The sequence below is a fragment of the Carettochelys insculpta genome, chromosome 31 (assembly GCF_033958435.1).
Source record: "Carettochelys insculpta isolate YL-2023 chromosome 31, ASM3395843v1, whole genome shotgun sequence".
Lineage (NCBI taxonomy): Eukaryota > Metazoa > Chordata > Testudines > Carettochelyidae > Carettochelys > Carettochelys insculpta.
Genome location: NC_134167.1, coordinates 3,813,104 through 3,831,914, shown reverse-complemented (window position 1 = coordinate 3,831,914; position 18,811 = coordinate 3,813,104). Strand labels below are relative to the sequence as shown.

Sequence of the window (18,811 nt, the reverse complement as noted above, 5' to 3'; positions counted from 1 at the left end):
CTTTGAAAAAGCCCAGCAGATTTCGGGAGCAATTTCCTTTGTCCAATTAAAGCAGCCCTTCTTTCAACTCCTGCGAAGGAGGCGTGTGCAAGCGCCGAACACTTAATCTGCCCAAGCAGCTTCCACGGGGCCAACTCCTACTCTGCTCTAGAGGTGCTAGTGCTGAAATACAGGGCAAGAGATCACTACGCTTTGGAAGGAAAAGTTGGTCCCCCACAGACAACTGGCATCAAGGAGAGGGGAGATGGGGGTCCAGTGATGGGAGCAAACACCTGCCAGACCCTCGTGAGAAGATACAGTACTATGCCAGATGGGACTAGAGGAAACAGACGAGAGGGGTCTAATGCTAGAGCAGGTAAGAGGGAGTCCGGATTCCTGGGTTCTATTCCCAATTGTGCTATGGGAGCAGGGCCCAGGGACTGTGGTAGTGGGCAGGGGGTTAGGGCTGTGTCCTGAGCTCACTGGGACCTTGGGGAAAAGGGCCCTGTTCTCTGTGCCTCAGTCTGGAAACAAAACCTACTCCACAGGGGGTGGTTGGGCTCAGTTAAATGTCTGTCAAGTCCTTTAAGAGCCTGGGCTAGGAGATGCCAGGCAAGGGCGAAGTATGTTATGATTGCAAAGGCCAGTGAGGCCATCAGGCAACTCACAAAATTAAAAGGCACTGTTAGAGAGAGGAGAGAGAGAGAGAGAGAGCGAGCAGAGCTGTTCCAGATAAGCTGGGATGTGGCTGGCAAAAGCACACCCATGCCAGCTGGTCCAAAAAGGAGAACAGAAAGCACTGGGACTCCCTTAGCAGCCATTGTCCTTCCTGCAAAGTGCTGAGCTCCCCTTGACATCAAGGAGCACTAAGGGCGCTCAGCACCTGGCAGGCTGAGCCTGCGCACACTCAATACCTACATCATGTGAGAAGAGCAGGAGTAGCTGGGATGCAAATCACATACGCAAACCTGCCTCATCTGAGGGCCTGATCCAGCTCTCGGTGAAGTCAATGGGAGGCTTTGTTATGGACTTCGCCAAGGTCAGGATTGGACCCCAAGAGCCACAGGTCCTTCGCTTTGAAAATTGAACACGTTGGCTAGCAGCGCCTGGCCATTGTGGGCCCCAAATGGCAGGGACATTCTGTAAGGGCGCCCCTGTTGGGGAGTTAACCAAGGCTGCTAGTTGGGTCTTGTCTCTAACCCCTCTCTCATCCTCACACAAAACTGCCCTGAGGAAAGTGGTGCCAGCCATGCCAACCCAACGGGGGGCTGGATTACGTCGACCTACCCCTTTACAATGAGGATGCAGGCTCATTCCCTTTGGGGCTGATCGTCCTCCAGTACCTTCCCCAGTTCTGCCCATGTGCCCAGGACTGGCACACTATCCCACAGTTCATTGGGAATTGGCTGACCGGAACACAGGCTGACCTGTGCCCCTGAAGAGAAGTCCTCGTGATGCACTTGGAAGGGGGCATCCAGCCTCCCCACTCCTACTCCCTTTCCACCTGGAGAGGGTTGTTCTGGTGGGAGACTTTTCCCAAGCAGCCCTCTGGGATTCCCAGCTGTGGTAAAGGGACTTCAAGCTGCCGTCAGTTGGAGAGTGTTTGCTAGCCACACCCCTCTCAGGCCTGACAAGAGACATCTCGTGCCACAGACACATCCTGTGCAGACTCCCTCTGATCTCACCAATTTTAAGGGCAAACTGTTGACAGTGAGAGAAACCTGGACTGTCAGCAGAGCTCTAGGTTGCTTGGAAGCTTGGATCTCTTAGCAACGGAAGCTGGTCCAATGGAAGATACCACCTCATCCACTGCCCTCTCAGAAACACAAAGGACGGTTCACAGACAACATTACAGACAAGATCACCATGGCAGTCTGGGTTTCCAGCTCCATTTGCTGCTGTTGTAGACCTCCTCTCAGGGCCTGTGCCATGCAGTGGAAAGATGAGTGTCACACCCATGGGACAAGTGAAGGTCACAAATTTACAGTGACAGTGCTGGTGAGAGCACAGCATAGGAGACCACTGTCCTGTCACAACACTCTCTTTCATTGACCCCGGGTCCTTGCAAAAAGACCAGTTTGTTTCACTTCTGTACACAGGGGCAAATTCTTCTCCTAGCTGTGAAAATTCCTTGTTATTAGCATCTCTCTGTACCTACCTGGACCTCAAGTTGGGCAAGGGATGTCTTGAAGCCACAAGAGAAATCTCTAGACAAACCCCATCAAAGCCCAGGTGCATTCCGAACTGTATCATCTGCAAGTGCCAAGCAATTACATACAGAAATAGGCAACAAGAGACTACATTAATTTTGTATAGCGCCTTCCATCTCAAAGCAAACTCTAAATCATCTCCTCAGAGAAAGCACTTCACCAGCCATTGGATGGCCTGGACTACCTGCACCCACACAAACTGTGCAACCATGTGGGGGGATGGCGGAAGGAACAGCTCACTAAAAACATTGGCACAAGCCCTAATCATATGGCAAGAATCATCTGATCGCTCAGGCCAAATAGAATGTCAGCTGTCACAGCATCACGTCAGTGACCCACACGCATTAAGGAGCGCACAGAAATGAAAGATCCCTCTTGGAAAAGGAAAAATGCTGGGCCTACGCACCCTGCTAGAATTTGAACCTGTTGTTATGGAGAGTCTAGGCATGTCAAAGCTGATACTTAGCACACTAAACAAATCCCTTCCACCTTGCAAGACTGGGTTAAATTTACTCCCAATGTCACATCAGGGGAGTTACACCACAAATAATTTGCCCTGCTTGGTCTACTGGAATGTAAAGACCATACAAGGAAACAAAACAATAAAATTACAGCAATTACAACTTCTGCTTTGACCTGCCAATGGCAGCTAATTACTTCAGGCCCCACCACTGGGCAAAAACTGAAACACATGAGATTTGCTAAAACTGCATCAGGTACTTCTCCTTCGCCTCACATTATATCTGGTAGCCTGTTCAAGTTGGTTCCTTACTGCAGACGAGAGAGCATGTTAGAGAGAAGGATGTACACCAAGATGACAAAAGAAATGTTTCCTTTGCTAGGTCTGTATGACTGAAGATGTAACCCGTTACAGGAATATTCCTTGGAGGAACATGATATTAGCAGGAGCCCTCCTGCTTGAGCTTTGCCCAAACAGACAGCTGCCATTCAGCAAGGGACTTAAGAAAGTGCCTGGTTTAAGCATGTGGGTAATCCCACTGAAGTCCAGTTAAGGCATGCGCTGCCTTGCTGAATCAGGACTACTGTCTGTCCTCACCCTCTCTTCCTATGAAAGAAGAGAGGAGTAGAAGCTGAACTGACAGGACCCGGAGGGAGGACTGTGCATTTGTGGGTATCACAGAAACACCGAGCAAGTGCGTGCCCTAGACCCAACGGCTTCCTTGAGTGCATAATCACAGCTACTCCTACCTGCCTGCACAATGAGCTATTGCTTACCAGGATACATTCTCTCCCTCTCTCTCTCTCTCTCTCTCTCTCTCGCCCTTTCCCTTCAAATCACTTCTAAATTGGAATCTTCTAGGACTTCCTATGCCCCAGAAGTTGGGAAGGGGCATAAGAAGGAACACGTTCATTCCAACTCTCTAAGTTTCTTATAATGCAGAATCGCCCATTGGATGCTTTTTCTTTCCTGCTGTTACTACAGCAATTTCTAAACCCTCTGCAGTCCTTCTAAGCCATGCTTTTCATCCCGTCTGGCCATCAGAGTGGAACAGCTCTCGCATTCCCATACCTGCAGTGATATGGCTCGGGAGCTGAACCAACCAGACACTCTTCCACCCTCCACAATTCAGCAAACAGACCAGCACCTGGCAGCTTACAGTTAAGAGCATCTGTAAAAGGGCGACAATGTCAATCAATGACAAACTCAAGATTGGACAGAACCCTCAAGAAGATACTGTAGGGGACAACCCAACCTCCAAAGTGATGAGAATGGGTTAAAGGCTTCAGCCAGTGACTACTGCTGGGTAAGGCTCCCTTGGGGGGTCACTGGGTTTTGGCTCAGCCCCTTCAATTTTTAAAAGGTTTCTTCCATTTCTAAATTCTACCATACATTGGGAAAGGAAATGTCAGGATTATGTGGAGCAATGAGACTTAATGTCACCAGTCCTTGTCACCTTATGTGCTCCTGTTCTGACCATTTAGCCCTGTAAACAGAAGTGGAAGGAGGCAGGATTGGCAAAAGGCTAGGTTCTTTAAGCAATCGTTCCAGACTCACTGGAAAAAGGGCAAACAGGTTCTAGACATAATCTGTAGAAATGCACAACACCTAACATCCTACCCATTTCACGCAAGTCGTATTAACATTTTCTTTACATATTAGAGCTTTTTCAGAGCATATACATATATATGTTTTTATATATATATATATTAAAGATATACAAAATAAAGATATTTACTCCAGGATTTGATTGTCAGCAAACACAATATATTTACTGCATTAGCATTTGCTCACAGTGCAAATGGTACAACAATACATCAGTTCAATATTTCTGATTTTTTTCTTAAAAATGCTGTATGCATTAACTATCATATTTGCATTACAACGTGACAAATGAGCAAATGAAATGTGTGTGAAAATTATCACCTTTTCACAATATCAAGCATAATTTTTTAACCTTAGTATAAGGTACTATAAATCCAAGAAATAAAAACATCCACAAAATATATTACATCTGGTAGGTCTTTTTTTCTCTAAGTACTCAACTTTATACAAAAGGCTTTCAAAAATATCATTCCCTTACGTTTGCATGGTTAAACCTGATTTTTTTTTTGTTCCTTTCAGTTCACATAAATTAGACTGCATTTTCTCTCTTCTCCTTTATTTTGTATGGTTTTTGTTTTGAATTTTTTTTTTTTTTTAGGAAAAAAAAAATCACATGCAGACATCAAACCTGAATAGCACAACCTTTTGGCAACAAATTTTTTTAAATAATTATTATTTTTGCTTAGTTTAGCTTAAATGTCTGAGCACAGTTTTATTAAAACAAAAGAAGAAAAAAATCAGAGCAGTCATGCAGTGACATGCACATACCAGAAGGAGAAAGGAAAAAAAAAATAATATTGAGGGATAACTGATTTCTCCTCCCTGGGTTTTTAAGTGACCAAATATAATAAAAATATATCACATTATAAAAAGGATTCAGCAAAATACTGTTTTCTGCATTTCTGTAAAGAATTTCCCTTCTGCTGAAAATGTGTAAAATCAGCACCACCCCTCCCCCCAGTATTATACTGTCATCCCAGATTAAGCTAAGAGTACCTGGAAATTCATAACCTACATCCCTTTTAATTTTTTTCATAAAAACTCTAGATAACTGGTCCATTGAAATCCACCACAGAAGACTGGTGCTCAAGAAAATATAATAAAGGGGGAAAATGCATAAGGTGACTTTAAGTCAGCCATCCTGTAAACGCAGTAAGTCCCCCCACTCCCTCCCCTCACCAACAGTATACTAGCCACAGGGGGAAAAGATTGAATAGGTAACAACAGTACATTCAGTCAGATCTTCGATGAAAGCTGCTGAAGCAGCTCTACTATCTCCCTTTCTTTAAGGTTCAGCTGAGCCCCTACATTCAGAGTTGCTTACAGAGGACAACTGGGAGGTGGACTTGAGTGTGACAGTTGAATACAAATCCCCCATCTTCCCTGTGGAGGAAAGTTTGGAGTGACTATTTCACTCCTCACAGTTATTTTCTCCTCTCCAAAAACCAAAACATTAAAGCTGTAAATAAGTATATACCTGTATATATGGTCGGTACTGTACTAGAAAGCCAATAGTGACGTTAACAAATACATACTGTATATATTTTTATTATTATATTTTAATTCAGAACTGCTGTAGAGATGGTAACAAGAACATAAATGGCAACAACCTCTTCTCAGCCAGATGGAAGGGGGGAAGCTGTTTCCCGCTCTCTTCCCAAGGTTTTTCTTACTAAGTGTGACATGAAATAAAACACCAAGTGGAGTGAAATGGTGAAATTTAGGGATGGGGGGAGTTGCCTCTTTCTTTCTTCCTTCCAGGAGGGAGGGCGCACGGGGTGGGAGGGAAGGAGCCAGGGGATGAACCTGCAGAGCAAATCGGTTCAAATAATAAACCGCGGGCAGCTCCAACTGGAGCCGCCGGGAGCTGATCCCAAGCCGCGTCCCCTCTCCAGCACGTCAGAGAAAGTGCCTCGAAGACAAGTAGTGAAGAGACCAGGAACACATGAAGGAGGCGGCTCCGGGAGGGGGCCAGGAGACCAGCAGCAGCAGCAGCATCCTAGGCATTTCTGTAAGAAACATTTAGCTCAGATGGAAGGCCACCCGTTCCAAGGAGCCCACGGGCCCCCCTGGGGCCCGGCTCTCTCCAGGGTCCGGAGGGGCGGCCAGGGGCAGATCGCAGCGGCCCAGTTCAGCGCGGGCTGCCGCGCCCCCGCCTGCAGGGCGGCGCCCTGGGGCCGCTCCCCAGCCCCGCGGGGGGCCCCGCCGCTTGGGATCCAGACGATCCGCGGGAAGGGCAGCCGGGGCGCTCCTCGCGCGCGCGCGCGCTCCAGGCGTCCCCGGGGGCGGGCGGGGGCTCAGGCGCAGGTGGTGACCACGGGGGCCAGGGAGACGGGCGGCGAGGCGGCGGCGGCGGCGGCGGAGCCCTTCTCGGCCTTCTTCTCCTTCTGCTTGAGGTGGATCTTGGCGTGGCGCTTGCGCTCGTCGCTGCGCGCGAACTTGCGGCCGCAGAACTCGCAGGCGAAGGGCTTCTCGCCCGTGTGCGTGCGGATGTGGGTGGTGAGGTGGTCGCTGCGGCTGAAGCTGCGCATGCAGATGCGGCACTGGAAGGGCTTGTGGCCCGTGTGGATCCGCAGGTGCCGGGTGAGCTCGTCCGACCGCGAGAAGCGCCGGTCGCAGCCCTCGGCCGGGCAGGCGTGCGGCCGCTCGTGCAGCGGCGTCTTGCTAGGCCGGTTGGGGTACTTGCGCGGCCGGATGGGCTTCAGGGTGAGGGGCGGCTGCTGCAGGCTGCCGAAGCTGGGGTGGATCTGCTTGTCCTTGAAGGCTTTGATGGTCTCCAGCGGGGTGATGGGGGGCGGGTTGACCCGGATGGGGTCCAGGCTCTGGAAGGGCTTGTGCTCGGGCAGGGCGCCCATGTCGTTGGGGTGGTGGTAGAGGTTATAGTCTGGGATCATGGGGAAGAGGTTACTGTCCAGCGCGGGCTTGGGGGCCTGGTAATCCTGGGGCGAGTAGGTGAGGCCCGGGTTGCTCTGGGGGTCGTGGAAGGAGACTGGCTCCGAGTAGAGGTCGCTGCAGGTGGAGTAGGGGGGCAGCGCGGGGTACATCTGCTCCACCTCGCCCTGGTTCTGCACCATGCTGGCCGTAGAGGTCTGGGTGCTGGTGATGGCGCTGGAGGACGGGGGCACCCCCAGGATCCCCGCGCTCATGAGGCTGATGATATTGTCCTGGCACCAGTTGGACGGGGAATCGAAGGCAAATTTCCCCAGGTAGGTCACAGTCTTGTTGCCAGGGGCGGGCTGGAAGGTGCCCGAATAGGATGACAGCTCGGGGTTGGGCTTCTCGTTCGCTAAGCCAATATCCATCACATTCTCTGCCGAAAGGAAAGACAGGGGCAAGTTACAGCCGCGCCAAGGCCGCGGGACAGCCAGCGAGCGGGAGCCCGGGCTGGGACGGCTCCCCGGAGCTGCGGCTCAGTCCCAGCCCCCGGGGGCACGTGGGTCGCACACCCAGCCGCGGCCACGCACGGCCACACACACACCGGTGCTCACACACACACACCCGGGGGGGGTCAAGCCTCCCTAGCCAGCTGCAGGGGGAGGGAGCTCCCCACGCACACGCGCGGCTGCAGACGGGCGCTGCGCGCTGGGCACGGCCGCAGCCCCGTGAACCCTTCCCGGGGGCGGGGCAGGAGGAAGCAGGTACCTGGAGCTACAGGCAGGCTGAGGCTGCAGGTGTCCGGCAGAGCTGGGCGCTCCAGGGACCCGGGTCCGGCCACCGGCGCGTTACAAGCTTGCCGTGGTTTCTGCGTCCGGCCCGGCGATGGAAGACACAAGGGAGTTTTAGCTAGAGCAGCGGCCGGGAGCTGCGCTCCTGCAGCCGCGGGAAGGTGCAAAACACGAGCGCTCCCGCGGGGAGCGGGGGCCAGGGACCCCCGAGCCGGGACCGAGGCCCCGGGACACGCCCGCCGCCAAGAAGTCGAGCCGGGAGAAACCAGAGCGGCAGCAGCCCAGGCAACTTCAGCAGCGCCCGAGTACCGCCGGCGGGGGCGGGCACACACTAGCGGCTCACCTGTCTCCCCGGGCCTTCCTCCGGCCCGACTGCACCGGGCCCCCCGCTTGGAAAACAGCGCCCGGGCAATGCGAGTCGGAGCCGGAGCCGGAACCGGAGCCGGATCGCTCTCCGCGGGCCCGGCGCCGCAGGCTGCGCCCTACGGCCCGGCCACAGCCTCTCCAGCCGCAGCCCCCAAGCGGGGCGCGGGGAGCCGCCTAGCACACACACAACCACATTGCAGGAGCACACGCGCAGCTACCGAGCACGCCGGAGAGGCGAGCGAGCATCCCGGGCTCTGCCGGCCGGGCGGGGCGGGGCGGGGCGGGGCGGGGCGGGGGTTGGAGACCGTCCCCGGGAGCCGGCACCTCCGGCCCGCAGCCTACCTGCCACCTCTGGCTGGCTGCTGCCGCGCCGCGCCGCGCCGGAAAGCCCTGCCTGCCTGCCTGCCTGCAGCCCGGAGCCCGCGATCGCATGGGAACACCCAGCGGGAAGGGGCTGTTGGGCGGGTGGGTGGGAGCAAGATTCCCAGTCCTCCCCCTCGCCCCCTTCCCCTCCCTTCCCCTCACCTGCAGCCATCTGGTTGTAATGAGCCGCCGCCTCGCTGCTGCCGGAGAAGAGGTTCAGAGAGCTGGGGATCTCCTCGGGGTACAGATTGTCAGGCAGCGGGTTCATCAAAGTGTTCATGGTCCCCGGCAGCTTCTCCACGAGTTTGCCTGTCATAGCACTGGGGGGCGAGGCGCCTTCAGCGGGGCTCCGAGCGCAGCGCCCGGGGAGACGGCATCCGCGCCGAGTGACAGCGCCGGGCGCGGGCACTCATGCGGGAGGGGGCGGGGGGCCACGGGGGTACAATCCTCGGGTGTTTCCTCGCGGGGGAGGGGCGAGCTGGCTGGCTGGCAGCGGTCGGGTGCAGACGCGGGCGGTGGGGGTGTCTGATCCCACCCCCCTCCTTGTCTCTCTCGCTCTGCCTCCGTCCCCCTCTCTTGCTAGCAGGTTCCCTCACTGCTGCCCAAATGTTCAGCCAGGGAAATCCACAGCCTATTTATGTGAGGCACTGGAAAGCTCCGTGACGTAGCTGCCCATATATGGACAGACAAAGCCCAGCCGAGGGCGAGACGTCACAATGGAAGCTCCTCACAATGGAAAACTAGAAAGCAGGAAGCAGCGCCTCGGCCGATGCGGCGCTGCAGCGCGGGGCGAAGCCGGGCGCGCGGCGTGGAGAGCCCCCTTCTCGGCCCCGAGCGAACGACCCCGGCCGCTCAGTGCGGGGCACGGCTGAGCCCCAGCTCGGGCACACTCCTGCCTGCCCAGGCGCACGGCCCGGGGTCCCGGCCGCTTGCTCGGCCCAGCAAGCAGCTGTTTGCTCCGCGCCCCCGGCCTGCAGAGGAGGAAGTACAGGCCAGCGGCTTGCTCGCCGCTGCCCACACCAGGGCTGCCAGCTCAGGCTGGGGTCTCCTCCCCTAGCGTTGCTACAGGGCAGGCGGAGGGGGCTGCTGCTGAGCGGGGAACCCTCCCGTGCCTAGCACCCCGGGGCGGAATAAGTTTTGTTCTGTGCGCCGAACCTTGTGCACCACCCATAGACACGCACGCTGCCGCCCGGGCACCACCAATCGGCTGGGCGGCCCCTGACTCTCTCCTGGGCCCCGCCCACGCGCGCAGCTTCCAGGGACCGCTGATGCTGCCTGCCCCCAACCTTGGCCGTGAGCTCTGCACACTCCGCTTCCCATCAAAGCACTGCCGTGGCTCCATTCTAGGTGTGCAAACGTGGGAGCACAACTGCCCTGTCCCGGGAGAGCACTTGGTTATGACTCGGAGATGAAGGAGGGCCAGGCAACGGCGGCCCACTGACCTAAGTTCCCCATCGCTGAGCTAGAGGTTTAATGCGTTGGCCCGTGTGCACAGACAAGAGCGGAAAGCAAAACTGGTCCCAGGACAATGGTTTCATTTCCAGGGGGACCAGGAAAGGTGCCGCGGCAGTGGCAGTGTTTTGTGGGAGTGAAGTGCCCAGGACAACTGGCTTAAAGGTGCTTAACTTGCAGAAGTTGTGGCAGACTTGAAATTTCTTTGCAAACGAATGGTGGGAGAGCGTAAGAAATTCATCTGCATCCAGTAGCCTCTGCACATCTTTGCCTGATATTATGCACAGTGCTTTGCATAACTGAAAGCTGGTTACACTGGTTGGCCGCCTGTGATTTTTAACCTCCCATCCCCCTTTAAAGTTTGGCACTTTCAAGGCGTCAGTAATTAGGTGGTTTCGTGCTCAGTGTGCCAACTGATGCTATCTTTACCTAAAACCCTCCGAGTTATATAGCAAATGTATGGAAAAATTCTATGTTGCAACAGCTCCACTTACCTAATTCCTGCAGGGCCAGCTTTGCAACGCAAGTGAAATCCGTGCTGGAGAACCCCGAAGTGGAGCAGGCAGCGAAGTCTGCATCTCAGGATGAATCCTGGGGAAAGGAGTGGGGGGTGGGGGTTGACTTCACATTTTTTTTCGAGTAAGCCCTGAATTTCACTCCTGGGGCAGGCCTGCAGCCTCACCAGCAGGCCTGTTCCTTTGGGGGGGGTAGTGAGTGCCTTGAACTCTTGAGGGGCTTGGGTGGGAGTGAGCACACAACTTTGTTGTTATTTTGGGGTGTGGGCACAGTACTCCACTCCACACCTGGGGGCAGCAAGTGACACTGGCGGTTTGTTCGGCGGAGGGTGCACCAGGGTGACCCTTGAACTGTCGCTTGGGGAGACAGGCCTGTGTCACTAACACAGCCCCATTGTTAGGGATTTGTGCTCAAGCGCCTGGAGTAGGCCCCCATTTCGTTGCACAAGCACAACACAAGAGGCACCTAGGGGGCTCAGTGACACCTCTGGGGGAGCACGTTTACTAGCGGCAGAGCGGGGGGCACCTCTCGCTATCCCTCCCACAGGCCTTTGCAGGGCAGGGCGCTGGGCCCCGTTGCCTGAGGGGGCGGGGTAGCTCTGCACAGGCCTTACCCCTGGCACTAGGAAGAGTAACCCGGGGTGCAGCAGGGCCCCATAAGACGCCGGCACGGGGGAGGGAGGCGCCCCCAGCTGGCCCGGGGGGGGGGGGGCTCGGAGCCCGCCCCCTCAGACACGCTCTGCCCCACGCCGGATCCAGCGCAGTCGGGCGGGGCGGGGCGGGGAGGCCCGGCCGGGCAGGCAGCCCAGGGGAAGCTCCATACAAGGCTCAGATCCGGGCCCGCCCCGCACTCCTTCTATGGCAGCGGGGTTCCGGTTCCCAGGCTGCCGCGGCCGCGGCGGGTGGAAACCGGGCGAGCGGAACTGGCAGCCTTTAAAGGAGCCGCCCGGGGCGGGGGGCGCGCACCCTGGCGGCCTGGGCGCGGAGCGCAGCGCAGCGCCGGCCTCACACGCGCGCCCTGCCCCGGGCCAGTGCAAGGCCACGCGGGAGCGCCTGCACGCCGGCCCCCCTCCCCCACCGCAGCCAGAGCCTGGGGCCAGCAGGCTGCAGGGCATCCCCTACCTCCCTGCTGGCTGGCGGGGCCCTGGCACCCGTGCCGCCCCCCGCCTCGCCCCAGAGGAGCCGTGCGCACTCGGGTGACCGGCTGGCACCATTGCACGGGGCATTGCTTTACGTGAGGGGGGGGGTCCCCTGCAGTACCTTGGGGTTTGTGCCCCATCCTGGCCGCTCCACTGCCAGGCCTGGGGGCTCTGCTGTAAGGAGCAGTGAGGGGCATGCATAGGGCACCCCCACTCCATCAATTGTTCCAGTGCCACTGCCTCCCCCGGCCTGATTTTCACACTTGCTCTGTGGGCCCCCATCCAGCCACAGCTGATCTAGCTGGTGAGTCTGCTGCTGGAACCCCCCAAAGCCTGGAAGACTAAGCCATGCACTACCCTGCTTCAGGGCCCTGGCTTAGCACACAGGGCATAGAATGCTAGAACTGGAGGGGACCTCGAGAGATCATCAAGTCCAGTCCCACCCCCCACCTGCCCGTGCTCAGGGCAGGACCAAGCACCATCTAGATCATCCCTGTGTGCTATTTATCTAACCTGTTCTTAAATACTTCCAGTGATGGTGATTCCACCCCTCCCCAGGCAATTTAGTCCTGTACTTAACCACCCTGACAGGAAATTTTTCCTCATGTCCAACCTAAATCTCACTGGCTGCAATTTATGTCCATTGCGTCTTGTCCTATCATCAGATGCTATGGTGAATGATTTTTCTCCCTCCTTGTAACACCCTTTTTTAAACTTACTTGAAAGCTGCTCTCCTGTTTCCTCTCAGTCTTCTCTTTTCCAACTAAAAAAGACACTTTTTATTCTTTTCTCACAGATCGCGTTCTCTAGAGCTTTAATCATTTAGTTGCTCTTCTCTGTCCCCTCTCCAATTTCTTCACACCTTTCCTAAAATGCGCTGCCCACTACTGAACACAGTACTCCAGCTGAGGCCTAACCCCTACATCCCTCACTATGCTCCAGTAATGGTACCCAACACTCCCGCTTCCCACTGTCTTGGTGGCTGACTCTCTCCTCCTTCCAGCTTTGCTCCCCGCACTTCCCATAGCCCACTGCTGCAGTCTCTAAGGCTCCCTGTGGAACAGGGGGCCTGAGCTCTGCATTTTTGCATTTTGCTTTATCTGCATGATTATACTGTGTGTATCAGTTAAGATTATAAACTCCCTGGAAGGAGGACTTTAAACAAGGTTCTGCTGATAGTGACACTGATGTAAATCTGGAGAAGCTCCATTGAAATCAAAGTGACAAGTGGCAGAGGGGTAACTATGTGCATCTGAAAAAACAGAGTCTTGTGGCACCTAACAGATAGATTGGAGCGTAAGCTTCTGGTGCATCTGATGCAGTGAGTCTTTGCCTACAAAAGCCCATGCTCCAAAATATCTGTTAGCTTATAAGGTGCCACAGGACTTCTTGTTTTTACTGAAATCAAAGGGATTTCACCAATTGTATCCTAGTGTAAATGAAATCAGAACCTGGTCTTTGGCCATGATGTAGCTGGAAAGCTGAATGTTCCCCCACCACTATAAACAACGTAGGCCACTCTTTGAATGGGAAATCACTAGTGGTGCAAGGAATATGTGGCTCTTTAGGAGAAGAAGAAATAGAAGGGTTTGGATGTTTTTCCACCCTGTCACTAAACTCATGGAGAGATAACTGGGATTCCCATTCCCACATTCTTCCAAGCGAAGTCAGGGATGAGTGGGAATTTGCTTGTGCGATGGCTGCCATCTTAGCTGACACTCTGGGGATGAACAGGTGACTCCCAGAGCTAAAAGGGGTAGCTAAAATCCCAGGCTCCATAACTAGGGGCTGTAACAGACAAACGGTCTCTAGAGCAGTGTCCCAGAGAGAGCTCACATTAACACACCCACCAGTGGGTTACATTTGCTTCTGCTGAATTTTGCTCCCCTCCCCTCCACTCCTCCTGACCCAGCATTTTATAACTTTGGTTCCTACAGAGTGTATGTGGAGAGAAGGGTGTCTGGAATGCATCAGGGTTTGTTGTATGCCCTACACACTCCCCAGAAACAATGCTCTTGGGCTGCTCAAAAAGGGCACAATCCCCCAGGCCTACTCCCAAGCACTACTTGGCAAGCATACAGCTGGGTGGGGAGTTTGGAACAGGACCTTCCCCTTGACTCTAGTGCCGGTGTTGCCTCCCTTTCTCTGCTGCCAAAGGCAGAACAACAACAAATACAAATAAAATGCTTCTCCAGGTTTGATAGTGGAGAGCTGAGTATTTGCTTGGTTTTATTGGCAGACACTGATGAGACTTTCATTCCTAATTACTGTGCAGGAGCAAGTAGGCACTGGCCCAGCTGTCCTCACCCTATAAGATGGTGAAAGCCAGGTTCCAGCCCTGCATCCATCTGCAGCCCAGCCCTATTCCTGGCTTTATTCCCACATGGTACCAACCAATGTAGTTACCTGCTTGGGGAGAGGCCGAGTCTGCAATGGGTGGAGGGGCCAAGGATCAGGTAATGTGTGAATTCATTTCACATTGCTAGTTACACCCTGTGCCTTGGAGTTCTCCATACTAAGTTCTTGCAGAGAGAGCAAATATAATCCAAACATATGGAAACTCTGGTTGGATTGATGAAGCCTGTTTTTCACTGTTCAAAGCCTACTGAGTCATCAGGGCTTGTTTACACAAGAAACTTGCAGCAGTTTAACCTAAGCTGTGTATTTAAACTGCCTGGTGTAAATCCCAGTGTGGACACTTATTTTGGTTTAAGGTAACTGCTAATAAGATAGTAACAAAGAGGAAGCTGTGCAAGTCTATACACTATCAAAACAAAAAGCAGTCAAGTAGCACTTTAAAGACTAGCAAAATAGTTTATTAGGTGAGCTTTCGTAGGACAGACCCACTTCTTCAGACCATAGCCAGACCAGAACAGAGTCAATATTTAAGGCCCAGAGAACCAAAAACAGTAAGCAGGGAGGACAAATCAGAAAAAGATAATCAAGGTGAGCAAATCAGAGAGTGGAGGGGTAGGGGGGAAGGTCAAGAATTAGATTGAGCCATGTATGTATAAGTAAATATACTTGGCTCAATCTAATTCTTGACCTTCCCCCCGACCCGTCCACTCTGATTTGCTCACCTTGATTATCTTTTTCTGATTTGTCCTCCCTGCTTACTGTTTTTGGTTCTCTGGGCCTTAAATATTGACTCTGTTCTGGTCTGGCTATGGTCTGAAGAAGTGGGTCTGTCCACGAAAGCTCACCTAATAAACCATTTTGGTAGTCTTTAAAGTGCTACTTGACTGCTTTTTGTTTTGCTAATAAGATAGTTTGAAGCTGAAATCAAGGTATCCACCTGGTAGTTTACATTGGCCCAAAGCCATGATGTCCAACCAGTTCTGCAGCAGTGGCTACTGCTATAGCAAACTAGCCCTATTATTCTGAAAACATATTTATTGTTCAAGCCAACTAGCCACGCTCAACTGGCCAAGCAGTCATGTGTGGCTAGTGTGTTGGCTACCATGGGCTTAAAAGAACAATTTAACTTAAACTGGTACAATTTTCCTGGGCAGAGAAGGCCCAAGTTTAAACAAAATAGAGGAAAAATATATGCACCCCCAAACCCTCCAACTACTTTCAAATAGCCCCTGGTTTGCTTATCTACCAGCTGTTCCCTTGCTCCAAGATCACAGTATATTGTAGGGATGCCCCAGTGCTTCAGGTGTGTGGGGAGCAGCACTGGGAAAAAAAATGAAAAAAAAAGTTTTTCCAGTTTTACATTTAGTTGCTGACATTTTTTGTGCTTACTGACAAATCTATGTGAAAATGGAAAAGGTTTTAATTATGATTTTTGTACACTTTCACAAACGTGTGTATACACAAAATAATAGCAAAAAACAAGGGCAGGGCATTGATTCTGGTTCTTGTGGCAGGGATTGTCTCTAGTTGTGTGTTTGTACAATGGCTAGCGAAAAGGACCCCAAAACTGATCGTAACCTCCAGGCAGTACTGTAACTCATCAACAATAATAATAATCCATGTGCTTGAAATTACCACCTAATTTTTTTATTTTCTTCTGCGTTCAAAAAACTCTCTGTGTTACTCAAGCATGGAGACAAACTGACATAACCTCAAACTCTGCATCTCATCAACTTCAAAAAACATCTCAGATGCCACAGTGGTTCCAGGAAGCTTTACTGCCCCAGACAAACTGGAAAAATCACCTCATTTCCCAGTCCTTCCCTCTTTTACACAATCACCAGCTACTTCATTTTTTTCTACCCCTAATATCCTATTGCCCTAGGAGATCCACCTGTTTGGGAATGATTAAACAGAGAAGAATAATGAAGTGAGAGTCAGGATACCTGGGTTCTATTTGTGGCTGTCATTTGAAGGCCCTATCGGCCTTAGGCAAGTTACTGTACCAGACTGTGTGGTAGACCTCCCTCTCTGTTACAATGTGGTGTCTGGACAGCATGTATCACAACCTCTGTGGTTAAGGAAGTGCTGTTATTCCCCTTGTATCAACTGGGAAGTGAGACACAGAGAAAGTCTGCAGCAAAGTAGGGAATGAGTTCCTGTCTCTTACAGCCTGTGCTAGGGCCCTAATGATCATGCCACCTTTTTTTTTTTTTTTTTTTTTTTTATGATTTTAAAGTGGTTTGTGATTCCCCAGCTGAAAGGGTCTAGCACATCAGGGCAAAATTCTTCATCGACCCCCCAGGGACAGCCAGCAAGGCCAAAAATGCAAACTTTGAATATTAATAACCCTGAAGTGCCTTTACCTCTGAGCTGTGTGGGCTTTGCTGTCAGCTGACATTTGAGTTCTCTAACTTTTTTCGATCTTGTGACTGCCCAGCAGTTTTAGCAGAAGTTGCTCTATGCAGGAAGGTGTGAGGTTGATTCATGTGCTACTGTTCTGCTGAAACTCTGGCAGGTGCACAGCAAGAGAGAAAGAGCGCTGCAGATGGAGGGTATTCACAGAGCACAGCTGGGGGCTTTAAAAGGGGAACAAATTGGTTTGTCATCTAACAACAAAAAAGTACATATGAAGAAAATAGTATGACTGGTCTTTGATACAGACACATGCCACCCTAGAGACATCCAGAGACGAGCCCCACAACCATCTTCTCAGATAGACAGAACTGCCCACTACCAATGGTCTCTCTCAAGATAGAAATAGAAGATCTCCTTATGTCCCCCTGTGCGTTCTTATTTCTGAGGGAATTTGGCTTCAAGTTTGCAGTAGTGAACTTCCCATAATGGCTTTGAGTTTGGGGATGATCCTCACACATGGTTGTGCACTTCCATCCTGTGAGGAGATGAGAACACCTGCCTATATGGACAGGTGGCTTGTACCTCTGGCCCTGAACTCCTAGATTATTAGTAGGATGCTTAGATACTGGGCCTTGGACTCTTGTGTTCACAGAATGCTGAGACTTTGGGCCCTAGGCTTCTGTACTGATTGTGCACCTGCTAAGACAGCTGATGGTGAGCCAGGTTCAGAGGCAGACACTTTGGTAATCACTAACCTATACAAACTGTTTCCCAAGCTGCCTTGAGTCAGGCAGGAGGAGGAGAAGTCAAAGAGGAATCTGAATCAAATCTTTAAGCCATCAGAGACCACTTGGAGGACATGGCATTAGTGGGTATTTATTTTTCAGGGGCCCAAACTGGTCACTTTGCAAGTCATAGGAGCATATCAAAGGGACAAGATGAGCCAGAGGGGGCAGGTAGAGTTTGTCCTTTCCTTTCTGAACTTTGGGAAGGCTTGTCGTGCCTGCCTGTTACTCCTATGCAGCAGGCTCTGATCAGAGTAGGGAGAGAGCCACCAGAAGGGATTCTAATGACAGGGTTGCTGAGGACGCCAGCTATTCCTGACAGCCGCTGTCAATTTATCTGTCTTGCTTTGCATTTCACACTGGTTTCTGAAGCCATTCCATCACCTTTCTAGCTGTCGCACATCCCTTCATTAAAAGGCACCTTGCGGGATAGTTCAACAGCCTTGGATTCTGGAGCAGCACCACTATTGCTCCAAGGCTCCCACTGTGCCACGGGGAGGTGAACTGTGTTGGACTGTTCCTTTCTTCTGAAGCACGCAGCTCAGCAGGTACTGGGATTTCCAAGTTGATTCCAGAATACCCTGTGAGCCTAGGACTCATTTCCCATCATCCCCTTGGGCGCTGGGTCCGAGGTAAGGCACCAAGCTGTTGGTTTGGGGCACTTGTTACCAACTAAGGGAAAATGTACGTTGACACGTTCGGTCAGAAGAAACACAGACAGATCAGCCTTTCAGCGGATAGGCTCAGCTGGCAGCCACTATAGCCTATGTCCTGGGATGTCCTGATGTCTATTCAGTTCAGCCCCTATGACCACAGCAATTGGTTCTACATGTGCAGCTTTGTAAGGTGCCCGGTACCATGGTGATGGACACAACATACTTTCATACATAACAATAATGTAGACAGGTAAGGCTAAATTAATCCAAAACGTAGTTGCAAGGGAATGTAACAGCGTGCACTGCTAGTCCCCCTTCCTGGGCACTGGCTGCCCTCTCCGATCAGGGTCGGAGAGACTGCAGGATGGTGCAACCCCCGTGTCTTTATTCACTTGAGCTTGCCCCACCCCCAGTGTCAAACTCTGTAACAGCCATGAGCAACCCAGGCTAGTGAGCGGGCTACATGCGCAGCCCTCCTTCACCTCCGCTGGCTGCAAGATCATCCTAACCAAAACGGTCTCCCAGGACAGGGCAGTTTTGTTAACTGCCTCTGCATAGCTAGCACTTGCGGGGTGTGCTGATTGAACAGTAGCAGCGCTTTGACCGGGTGCAGAGGAAGCACAAGGCTCTCAGTCGATGTTGTATGCAATCAGCGTTCACCTCTCTTCACGTGCCCTGGCCTTACGTGCGTGTCACTTCAGTAATAACTGTAGCAAAAAACCTACATGCACGGAAACCAGTAGAATCTGGCAACCCTGCACATGGGCAATGGTAAACAAAATGTCTCGTGGGCCACACGGAGAATGCTGATGGGCCACATGTGGCCCCCTGGCCACAGATTGACACCACTGCTATCTTCACAGGCTTTTCACCTCTTAGTGGCAGAGTCAGTCTTCAGCT

At 52.5% G+C, this 18,811-nt stretch overlaps 1 protein-coding gene across 7 annotated transcripts in view; it reads right to left on the bottom strand.

The window, feature by feature from the left end:
- Positions 1-18,811, bottom strand: part of LOC142004338 (early growth response protein 3) — a 324,184-nt gene that overhangs the window by 76,308 nt on the left and 229,065 nt on the right. For 4 of the 7 annotated variants that reach the window (XM_074981927.1, XM_074981925.1, XM_074981924.1 and 1 more), the window contains exons 7-9: positions 10,595-10,691; positions 8,811-8,968; positions 4,823-7,564 (exon numbers count right to left, since the gene is read on the bottom strand). In XM_074981927.1, coding sequence (XP_074838028.1) covers positions 6,552-7,564; positions 8,811-8,968; positions 10,595-10,691 — 1,268 coding nt within the window. In that variant the 3' untranslated portion in view covers positions 4,823-6,551. Of the gene's footprint in view, positions 1-4,822; positions 7,565-7,896; positions 7,997-8,810; positions 8,969-10,594; positions 10,692-11,229; positions 11,334-18,811 lie in introns of those variants that run through there. The other 3 variants (XM_074981930.1, XM_074981929.1, XM_074981928.1) reach the window with 3 other exon arrangements.